This window comes from Macrobrachium nipponense, chromosome 5, assembly GCF_015104395.2.
Source record: "Macrobrachium nipponense isolate FS-2020 chromosome 5, ASM1510439v2, whole genome shotgun sequence".
Taxonomy (NCBI): domain Eukaryota; kingdom Metazoa; phylum Arthropoda; class Malacostraca; order Decapoda; family Palaemonidae; genus Macrobrachium; species Macrobrachium nipponense.
Window position 1 is genome coordinate 86,124,581 of NC_061107.1, and position 12,055 is coordinate 86,136,635.

A 12,055-nucleotide genomic window follows, 5' to 3' on the forward strand; every position below is an offset into this window, starting at 1 on the left:
GTCCCATGGGAGCGTTAATGTTAAATCTAAAGTTGTCTTAGAATTTGCTGACTCTACCTACCTGGATGAGCTACCAGGTTGAAATGTATGACAATGAACACAACATGGTCCTCTCTCCTACCAGTTAACGATTATTCACAAAGGCCAGGTAATGTATCTTTGAAGAAGTTATGTCTTCGTTTTGTTTGTGGAATTCCTAAATGTTGCTGCAGTTCTATAGTGCCTCTCCATTGTACAACAGTGAAAACTGGTTACCGAGAAAGAGGAAGTATCGATGTTCACTGGTAACAGTTAAATAATTAGAAGTGCAAAGGTTCAAACTGTGGTTAATTTTTTTTTCTTTTTTAGCAGGCTAACGTAAGTCTCACTCATAATTCATTTGTCTTATTAATTTTCTTTTGTTATTCTATATATCTTCTTTATTCATTAATGTATTTGCTATTCCGAATTGGGCTGCTCAACCTATTAAAGCCTAGAAAAAGTATGTTGCAGCCTAGATAATAATAATAATAATAATAATAATAATAATAATAATAATAATAATAATAATAATAATAATAATCTGCTTCCGAGTTTCGGAATGTTGATACAACAGACATATTTGGGTGAGGTGTCTGGTGGCATTTCTTGACTATCATAAATATGTTTAAAGTAAATGATTGCCAAGCGTGTTTTAGTAACGCATATACTGAAGGTACTATATGCCATTTAAGACCCAATATTCCGTTGTTGTTTTTTTTAATGGTGCTCAATTTCAGTCTTTGGTGAGTATTTTCTTATATGATGTTCTAGATAATTCCACAATAGAATATTGATTCTGAGGTACCATGAATTCTACAGTTCTCTCTCTCTCTCTCCATACACAAATATTCAATATTTTCGCATTTAAAGCCTCCTGTCCTGAGACTAAAGGCTTGAGAATGATAGTATTCTAGCTTCTCTGAGTGGTGTGAAAATTACCAGATGGTTGGCCTTACTGTTTCTAGCCCCGTAGCCTTTATGTATGCTAGCAAACATATGTATACAGAAATCATGTATGGTAAATTCGTAAAGTAACTACGTCTACGGGCATAAAAAGCAACCCCGTGACACGGGCAGAACCAGCCCCGTTTCAGGGAATCCCTTCTCACCCCAACCCCCTTCGAAAGGAGGTTGGGGAGGTAGGATGAAACCCCATTATAAACCATCTTAGGGGTCCCCACTATAACCATGCCAAGTTTCATGCCCATCGGATCAGCCGTTTGGGCATGATTGAATGACAAACGGACGGACAGACATAATACCCATCCCATTACGATAATATATTATATATATAATATATATATATATATATATATATAGATATAATATTATAAATATATTAATTATATTATATAATATTATTATATAATATATATATACACTTTTATTTATTATAATGAGATCTTGAGACCTAGATCTATAGTTCGCAGGACCTTATTTGGAACGTGGTTACGAGCTTTCAGAGAACTGTAGCCTCAAGATATTTGATAGGTATATATATACATATATATATATATATATATATATATATATATATATATATATATATATATATATATATGTGTGTGTGTGTGTGTGTGTGTGTGTGTATGTGTGTGTGTGTTTATATAATCAAATATCACAGTGTATTTCACACACAAGGCTTTCCCTTTACTTTTAAACTTTCATAATTCACTTAATTCATACGCTCTCATTCTTGTTTAGACTAGCACTGTTCTTCAACCATCAATCCTTCTGTCATATGTCTTACTTTTTCCATAAAAAAAACCTGCCTTTTACTATCCCTAGTGGACTAAGTGATGTTGACGTAATTCTTACATTTCATTTATCGCCTTTACCTATATAAAATGAAACAATTATTCCTGTCAGCCATTCTTTTTGGTGTCTTTCTCTCATCAGAACATACTTACACACCCTGGTCAAGCAATAATCACGCTATTGCCGCCGTATGGCAGCACCTCATTCACAATCAAAATACTCACTTCATCTACCAAGGCTTGCATTCTCTTTAGACTGCGTTTCTTCATCTAGCCCATTCTGTGACCCATTCATCCATGAACCATTCTCTCTGTAATTCCTCCCATGTAGAACAGTTTCTTATTGCCCCAAAAGTTCTTGTTCACTTGCTCCCTTCCATTTTAATATCCACCTTCTTTTTTATCTCTTTCTTTGTCTTTTTGGTTACCTTATCCATTTTCTCACATGCCTGAGTATGATCCCTTGTGCATGCAGTTGTACATCAAATAATTTCTTTTCCCTTTCACCAAGCTTCTCATTTCTCTAGCCTTCCACTTCTCAAACGTGCGTTTGTGTGTGTGTGTATGTGTGTGTGTGTGTGTGTGTGTAGACTCAATTTCCCTCCTTTACTTGAGCGGGATGGTTCCGTCACTCACTGTCCAAAGGAGGCGTAGACCAAATATATTTTACTTTTTTTACTGTGAAAACTACCGGTTACTCAAATCCTAAATTGTCTGCCATTTATCACATGGGGCTAATTTTGCTCATTTCAGAGAATTGGTCTTATTTCTTACCTTCGACTGCCAAATCAGGAGCCAGTCCTTTTGGTAGAGTGACTGATGCAACGTAGCCTTAGGTTTTCTGACTGGTAGCCTATTTCTATTTAAGTAGTACGTATATATTTATTTATTTCTGTATTTATCATTGTTGTTATTCATTTGTTCCGTAAGGGGATTCTCTCAGCTTGATTAACAATAAACATTAATATATTAAACTGGAAGAGTGGCTGTATAAAAGAATGTCCAACCTCAAAATGTAAAAATAAATAAATAAATAAACAAATAAATAAAAAAAAACTGACTTATGCCTAATAAATGGGGCCTTCAGCCAGAAGATGTCACCTTAAGCACTTCAAATTACAATCATAGTTACAATCGTAGTATTTGGTTAGCCTGAAAAAAAAACTAAAAATATCTCAATTGAGAAATGATTTTTTTAATGACTTCCAACTTTATCGTGACCCAAATTCAAGAAAGAAGATAAGAGTGTTGAGTGCCTCACTGGCACTTGCACTGACCTGAACGTAATGTTTTTGTAGCACAGCCATGCGTTTTTTATGATCCATTTAGTACCGCAGGCGCTATCTACCATCTAAAAATAACATAAGAACGACCGCCAACCTGCATATCACATATTAATCTTTGATCATTGCATTACAACAGTTTTTTATGCATTACTGTTGCTTACGTAAACGAACAGTAAGCTCTTTATAAAACAGGCAGACACTCGTACGGCATCATTGTGTTCAGCCCTGATTCTGACGCGGATAATCTTTGGACTAAAACAACACAGGGCTTCTTCTCTCCTCCGTCATCAAACGAGAAGCTTCTTCTCAATTCAGTTATAGAGGAATCGCAAACGAAACGAGAAGAGAATCATGAGATATTCGACTATGTAAGCCACGAAGTGAATCTCCCCCCCCCCCCCCCCCCCTTTAGACTTATTGACTTAGGAACGAAAATCGAATTGCGTTTGGTCTTCGGTTTCAGAGAGCAGCTTTTCACTAGTTCTCCACAGAACCCGAAGGCTATGCCGGATTAAAAATTACGTCACTATGTGGAAAGCTGATTCCATTACTGGAAAAAAAAAAAAGGCTTAATGCCAGTGAGGAAGCAGAGTTTTGTATATAAAGCACTGCGCTTCTGTTGCTGCGTTGGTTCAGCAGTCTCCGATCAGACTCGGTCTAGACCTGCCTGGTAAATTCTCGTTGTCACCTGTTTTTATACGATCTCTTTTTGCCTCATATTTTTATGAGCTAGCTGTAGTTTTTTGTCTCTATCTGGGTTTTATGTCATCATTAGGCGAGTTTTTCCTCCTATTGTTTTTATATGACTCTTTTTATCTACTTTTTTTGGGGACCGGTTGAGTCTAGGGTTTAATACAAGTGCCTGTAATGACCCTTATTTTATATTAACGTTAACCCAATTTTTTTTACTAAGGGATTTCTTTATACATTCCCCCGTCAAGTTTTTGTCGGAGCTTTTTATTCCATGTTGAGATAATACCATTTTATCTCTGAGAGCAGTGGATACTTTTATTGGGATATGAATTAATCAAGTCAATTAAGTCATTAATCAAGAAGGAAATAATAAACTAATATAGTGGAGCTGTGCTCTCGGTTGGTTCTTAAAATCTCAAGTAAGAAATCACATACTGGCTTTAATCATCATTGTCTGATACGTTTGGGATGAATTAACTTTCAATTTGACCTCGAGGTTGTAATAACATCATCCTTTGATTTATGAACGATTATTCTTTTGAATTAATGCCCCTTTTGCAGTCATATGCCTTCATATAAAAGCAGAATTCCCTTTGTGCTGATTCTCACTTATACACCGAACCAGTCACTCTCGCAGTTATTACTTTATCTATATATATATATAATATATTCTATAATAATATATATATATGTATATATATATAGATATATATATATATATATATATATACTGTTCCTCATTCTCTTCTTGAAAGGTGGACGAAAGCGCCATGGTATACATTGACAGACCCAGTGTGCTGCCAGCAGCCATGATGGCCAACGTCACAAGGCAATTAGAGCCATCGGACCCTTCCGCTTACTCGTAAGTTTCGACCCCCCGAAAAATGTAATTAAGTGATTTGTAGGTGCCACAAGGTTAAATCATATGATTGACCTTTGACCCCAACCCCCCGCTTCCCACCACCCAAACCCCCAGGTCTTCCGGAAGGAATTAAAGTGAGAGGCTGAGAGCCATTAGCAAACGTGTTCGTAAGCAGCCCTTCAGCTTCAAACTATATTAAACCGATTTCTTAGATCTGAATGACGGTAATGATATTTTTGGTCTGTTTTTCTTTATATATTTATCAGTCATCCATCCCCCATCAAGGTAGTGGCCTTGTGGGCTTGTTCTATATGAAATGGGTTCATCTTCTGATCAATGATAATGGTAATAATATCTTCGGCCTTGTTTTATTACGGTTCCAGATACGAGGTGAAAATGTTGGGATGGAACACTCCGCCTGAGTACATGGAATTCGTCAACCCGCACTGGAAGTCGTTCGAGACTCCGAATCCATACCTGCACTACATGCTGGGTGTGTTCTACATCTTCTTCATGTTTGCCGCCCTGTGCGGAAATGGCGTCGTTATCTGGGTCTTCTCCAGGTAGGCTCTCGTCGCTTAATTCGTTCTAAATGGCTGGATTAGGTCGCTGGATTGCACTGCTAAACCGGTTGATAGGTCAGATAACGAGAATGAATGGATGTGGACGGGGTTCGGGGGTGACCTGCCTAAGCTTCTTTTTTTTTTTCCATATTCTAGCGCCAAAAGCCTCAGGACTTCCTCGAATATGTTCGTCGTCAATCTGGCAGTACTGGATTTCATCATGATGCTGAAGACGCCGGTGTTCATCGTGAATTCCTTTAACGAAGGACCTATCTGGGGCAAGCAGGGGTGCGACATTTTCGGCGTCATGGGGTCGTACGCTGGCGTCGGAGGAGCCGTGACAAACGCTGCCATCGCCTTCGATAGATACAAGTTAGTAGAAGTGCGCATCTTTGTATTTGTTTTTCATTTGTCTTGTTTGTAATTTTCATTATAAATATTTGAATCTTTTCTTGTATGAGATTACAGCCTGGTGTCACAATTGTCAGGGTCTCTGACGTTCCTTTACAAACTGAAAAAGTTTTGTGAACGGAAGTCTATACAGTGAAACTGTGAAAATAAAGTACATTGCGCCATTAGGCCATGTGTACACCCATCATTCTTTCCTTAAGAGAGGATATTTTGGACCTCATAAAATAAAAGGTGTAAAAAGAGAGAGAGAAAAAAAGTTCGCAGTCTACAAAGGTGTCAAATAAAAAATAATACAAGACACCACAATCGTTAGGCCAATTAGCAACCCCTTACTACGTTATCCTAACGATGTCCTATAACCTTTTGGTTCCTCTTGTCAACAGAACGATCGCCAAGCCATTCGAGCCAAAAATCAGCCGAGGGACGGCCTTCCTAATGGTCCTTGGAATTTGGGCCTACGCTACCCCCTGGACCGTTCTACCTCTCCTGAACATCTGGGGTAGATTCGTTCCCGGTAAGGAGGAAATCACTGTAGTTCTAATGTTTCTGAGGTAAAAGATAGTTTTTGAAACCACATCGTTCGTTTGTGTTTGATATGAGTAGAATATGATACAATTCGACTTTCATGTGCTTTTGATGTTGTCTCATTGATGTAAATTGGTACGTTCATGATCTGTTTAAAACAAGTATGTGGGTTTTTGTATTTATAAGCATTCAGACGTAATACTGAAGAAATAGTTTGCATCTTCATCACAGAAAGCCTGCGATAGTAAAAATATATAAAGCCAATTACTTCCCACGCAATACTGCATGCAAAGCCTTTAATAAATACAAACTCTTTATTTGAACGCAAACATTGCCGATGGTTCAAGTTTAAATGTAACGGTATTGAGTGACAAAGATTAGAAAGAATTTAAGTTGGGCTAATAAGAGGTCATGCTTCCCAATATGGTCTTGCACAAAATATCAATTTTGATACGCGAGGGAAAGAGAAACAAGAATTATTTATCATTACAACAGTACACTTGACCAATTAAGCCTAGGATATTCGTTGTTTAAGTTTTATACAAACATCCTTGAAGATTTATCCTTCTTGGTAAAAAAAAAAAAAATGAAAATAGCTTCTTAGTTCCCTATAGAGCAAATGCTCATCAGAATTTATCTTACACGCAGAGGGATTTCTGACAACCTGTTCCTTCGACTACCTGACGCAGAATGAAAACACGAGAACCTTCGTAGCCTGTATCTTCTTCTTCGCTTTCATCTTGCCAGGCACTTTCATCGTATTCTTCTACAGTCAGATATTCAGTCATGTCCGTTCGCACGAGAATGCAATGAGAGCCCAGGTAAGCTTATTAAGTCTCATTACCAAGGTTTCCTGGTAAAAGTGAGCAAAGGTAAGCTTCCGGAATCTCATTACCAAGGTTTTATGTTAAAACACAGAGCACAAGCACAGGTAAGCTTCCAATGCCTCATTACTAAGGTTTCATTGAAGAAATAGACTAGGTAAGCCTCCAGTCTCTCGTTATCTAGGTTTTATGGTAAAAATAGTCCAGGTAAGCTTCTAGAGTCCCATTACCAAGGTTTTATAGCAAAAGAGAGCCCGCGTGGCTTCCAGTATCCCTACCAAGGTTTCCTGGTAAAAGAAAGCCCAATTAAGCTTATAGTGTCTCGTTAACAAGGTTTTAAGGTAAAAGAGAGCCCAGGTTGCAGCTAGGATCCAAAGCCTTAGGTAATGCTTACAGTGCACCAATTGAGGAGCACTGACGGCACTACTTCCCTACGGAGGAACAGCAGAGACGTGCAATGGAAACCTGTCTAGGCTTAGCAAGATATTAGTACAGAATATTACAAAACTTTGAATATAAGAAGAATCTTTGACGCAAATAGTATTTGCAATGATTCATGATTTGTGGGAAATTTTAACCAACAACTGTAATTATTGACACAACTGTAAAATTGCAAAATGTTTTTGGGTTTTTGTTTAGCATAGTAGGTATAGGTAAATATTTAGATATTTTTCACATTGATAGGCCTACACCTTTGTGGAACAAGTTACAGTTCGGTGAGCTTTTCAAGGTAAGTTTCCTGTTTAGAAAAAATAAATAAAGAATAGATAGATACAAGCAAATGCATTTTGTGGCATTGCACTCCACTCAGTAGTCTCCTTACGGAATCCTCTCATCTTTCAGGCGAAGAAAATGAACGTGGAGAACCTGCGCAGCGTGGGATCGAAAGAGGAGCAAGAGAAGACTGCCGAAATACGTATAGCCAAAGTCTGCATGGGTCTGTTCTTCCTCTTCCTCGTCTCATGGGTCCCTTACGCTACCGTCGCCCTCATCGGAGCTTTTGGAGACAGGTCAGTCAGCCTTTCGGATAATTTTTCTCTAATAATACATGTGACTTACATTATATTACATGGCACAGACTTTAACCAGCACTCAGTTCTCGTATGGCTTAGAACTAGCATGAGCACTTTTAAAGTGACGCCTTTAGTGCACCGACGGCACAACTCCCCTGCGGGGTTTTCAGCGGAATAATCTTCCTTCATCTCTTATTAATAACAAACAGGAGTAAACTGACGCCTTTGGTATCCATGTTACCCGCCCTTACTTGCAAGACCGTGGCTTGCATCGACCCGTGGATATACGCCATCAATCACCCCAGATACAGGTAAGAGCCCAAGTCCTACTTTTGTTCAGTTATGCTCAGTCTGTTTATACTCATTGTCAAACATACAATACATTCAAGCACTCTTGAGTTCATTTTTATTTTATTGCCAACATTTTGCAAAACGTTGTCCGTTTTCTTCTCATGATTTGAAATTTCGTACATTTTCAGGCAACGATGAATTTACGTGACAATTTAAGCCCTTTTCTAAATAAACAACAGAAATCAGAACATTTTTTTTATCTTCGTGACATGGTGGGCAAACTGAAATCTTATAGAATGCTTGCAGCAAGCTGTTTTCAAATCCTCTCATCTTTATTTCTCGTTACATCTATATATCACAAGTCTATATTGATGCTAAAACAGTCTTTTCGGAATTGAATACCTTAACACGATTTCATATAAAACGACTGGCTTGAAAGATTAACTGATCACCTGAAGAAATTTCAAAATTCATAATTATCCACCAAACGATCAGAGCAATTTGTGCAATCACTAGCTGTATTTTGTACGCGAGGGTCCTTCATAGGGTACAGTTAACGTTTATCATAAACGATTGTTTCTGCATGTACCAACAATAACCCCATCATTATTCTCCTTTATTTTGGACAGGCTAGAGCTACAAAAGAGGCTTCCGTGGTTCTGTATCCACGAGGATAAACCTCAAGAGAATTCCTCTCAGACATCAAATGCTACAGAGAAGGCTTAGACTCAAGGAGAAGAAGAGGACAATAAATTCTTGTTAACTTCCTTTAATTTAACCATTTTTATTTCTAAAAATTATGTCCCGTGATCCTTTTTTTTCCAATCTTCATCTATCAGCCTATAGTTTCCTCGGGAGTCCAGACTCCAGAGGTTTCTGTGAACACACAATTAAGGCAGTCTCTTCTAACCTTCATTTTCCTTTAAAACAAGACGACCCTTCGCTAACGATGACGGCAGATTCTACTTTTCTGGGTGGTTTTGTGAAACGAAGTAATTCGAATTCCTTGTAGTGAGACCTTTGTCCCAGTTTCTGGGAAGTTTCCTTCATATTTCTCTTTAACCCTTGTCCTCTAGTAATAAACCCCGCAAGCGAAAATTATCAAATTTTATTTACCTAGTTTCTTGGAACATGACTAAAACCAAAGGAAAACTTTCATGGCTAGAATGGCAATTAGAAACTGATTGCTCGTTTATGATGATAGAATTGGAAATGAACATTAGTTAAGTGGTCCTTGAATGAATCCATAAAAGGATTTTTAGGGAAACTTTCCGAGTAAATGCATATCAGAAAATAACTAGCAGCAGGTTTACTGACCCGTTGTTGAAATATTAGAAGAACATACAATTTAGGCTGAAGGCTAAGCGCTGGGACCTGTGAGGTCATTCATCGCTGAAGGGGAAATTGAGAGCAAGAAAGGTTTTAAAAGTTTAAAGTTGTAACAGGAAGAAAACCTCGCAATTTCACTATACAACAATTGTAAGGAGAAGGTGGAAAGTCAGGTGGAACAAAGAATGTGAAAGGAGGCACAGTAATAGGAATGAAAGGGGTCACAGTTAAGGGCCAAAGGGATGCTGCAAAGAAAAAGTAAAAACAAGTCAGAAAATAATCATAAGTCTATCCTCGGACAACAAGAAAAAACATATCTAAGACAACAAACTGCTTATACTATAGTAGATTCCCCTCAACCGTGCATCTGATGTCTAGGCCCATCCCGTACGACGCCCCTGATTGGCTGTTGATAAGCCAGTGACAGGGAGTTCACACAGGCAGGATGTATGTTTCATCTCTTCTGAGGATACGTCTTTCAAAACATGCATTCCACAATTATCTTATTACTTGAGAACATAAAAATAATTAGAAATATTTTGAATTAATGCGGTTTAGCGACCACTAATCAATTTGAATCTAAGTTCAGTCCCAATTCAATAACAGAACAAAAGTAAACACACCTTTGATTAACCACAAAGCAATTTTCTCAGAGAATCCATCCTATGTGACTGGAAATTCTTTATACAATTCTGTGACGGACGGTCTATTTGATTTGCAGTAGTTTCAAAGAATGCTGTTTTCCAATAAAAATATGCAGCACCCCTACAGTACCGTGTAACCTCACTATATCACAAAACTGTTTTAAAACTGAACATTTCATATAGATGATGAAAATTTTAATTCCAATTTTCAAGTGCTCAGTAACTGACTAATTGATTATGTAGTATATATATATATGTTCATACAACCGAGTAACCTACCTATCATATTGGATATCATTTCTATCGCTATGGAATGCATCCACCTCCAATTCCAGTACTACTTGTCATTTAGTATAACACTTAACGGTCCTCTCTACCAGAGAGAGAAACAACAGTTACATTTACTTTGAATTTGAGAGCACTTTTTTTTTTTTACTTGGTGCAGTAGTTTTCACCAAATGAGACATAATAATCTGTATTTAAGATATTTAATTATCTAATTAGTGATGAACAACAAAATTATTTAATTTTGTCTTGAGACCACTAAGCTAAACAAAAACAAGAAAATGCTGGCACATTTCATAATCATACAGACTCGCGCAACTATGCAAGACTAAATTTATCCTTACTTCCGATTACTTACTGAAAACAAACTAATGATAACATATGACAGTAAAGAGGTTTTATTCTGTCTTGGGCCCCGATGCAAACATTTGCAAATACTACAAAAGAAGGTCAACTTCTCCCTGCATAAAGAAAACATTATCCTTGAAAAGAATTGTTTTGAAACCCATACTGACTTTTGATTCAAGAGAGGATTATTAGTGGGATATGTTAGATTTACATAGTTTAATTTTGTGATAAAATTGGGGCTCACAATTTTATCATAAAATCAGTCTACGTAAATTTAACAAAATACATGAACTGAAAGGCGGACTCGCACCAACGGACAACTTACAAAAGGAAATCTACTTGAAAACAAACGAAGTTCCAAGCGCACACAAGGCCAAGACAGAAAAAAAAAATCCCGTGACCTTAATCCCGTCAGTCTGAAAGTTTCATACAAGAAAACCCTCATTTCTGAAACATTTCGCCAATTCGATTTCTCCAGTATCGATATTATCATGAACTGCAATATTCATATGTCCAAAATCGTATTATCCGCTTAAATCTATAGAGGGATATTTATTAAATCGCATTTCAAAGTGTAACAAAGGCAATTATCTCTATGTTTACAACAACAATTTCCTTCGAAATCCCTTTCACTTTCATATCTAGAAAATTAACCGAGAAAGTCTACAAAATAATTATTCTCATCGTGAGCTCTTCTCTCGATCTGCCGGCGGTCAGTCAGCTCGAGGATGTCGTACACTTGACTCCTCTTCCTATGACATATTGATGATAACTAATGAATTTTAAGGAAATGCGTGCATTTATAAAAAATTATCGTATGACAACTGGCTGATCGTAACAATACCAAGAAAAAAAAGGCCAATATTTCTATCATCAATCTTCAACATAAAAGAAAATCACCAGTGACCGTATACGATACAGCCGTATTCAGGGTGTTTTAGTAAAATACGTCACGGCCGTATTCAAAGGGTTAAAGCACATCTTGAGAGAGAGAATAATCAGCAACACCAATAAACAAACTTGTCAATGAAAAGGTCGTGATTAAGAAAAGGAGTTTAAAGTTAAGCTTTTAATCAAGTTCACGACCTGTAGAGTTTTGTAGCATAAGGTCGTATTCCTGTCAATAATGCCACCAGTTTTTTCGGTATTGCCCTTTACCTTCTGTTACTTCCTAATGAGCACCATGTTCTTTGCAAGCTTCAA

General features: G+C 37.3%; 1 protein-coding gene across 1 annotated transcript; it reads left to right on the forward strand.

Moving 5' to 3' along the window:
• The first annotated feature begins 3,679 nt into the window (after positions 1-3,679).
• Positions 3,680-9,338, forward strand: LOC135215481 (opsin, ultraviolet-sensitive-like). The gene is made up of 9 exons (XM_064250237.1): positions 3,680-3,734; positions 4,513-4,619; positions 5,003-5,182; positions 5,339-5,554; positions 5,977-6,107; positions 6,767-6,939; positions 7,786-7,952; positions 8,165-8,266; positions 8,876-9,338. Exons 2-9 carry the CDS (start codon positions 4,528-4,530, stop codon positions 8,970-8,972), a joined length of 1,158 nt encoding a protein of 385 aa, XP_064106307.1. The 5' UTR covers positions 3,680-3,734; positions 4,513-4,527; the 3' UTR covers positions 8,973-9,338.
• Positions 9,339-12,055: the final 2,717 nt, after the last annotated feature.

Bases quoted from the DNA above. Each gene is read 5' to 3' on its own strand.
- LOC135215481 (XM_064250237.1), top strand. From the start codon at position 4,528: ATGGTATACATTGACAGACCCAGTGTGCTGCCAGCAGCCATGATGGCC. The intron at 6,108-6,766 runs GTAAGGAGGAAA...TCTTACACGCAG, and splicing joins CTGGGGTAGATTCGTTCCCG to AGGGATTTCTGACAACCTGT. The intron at 8,267-8,875 runs GTAAGAGCCCAA...TATTTTGGACAG, and splicing joins ATCAATCACCCCAGATACAG to GCTAGAGCTACAAAAGAGGC.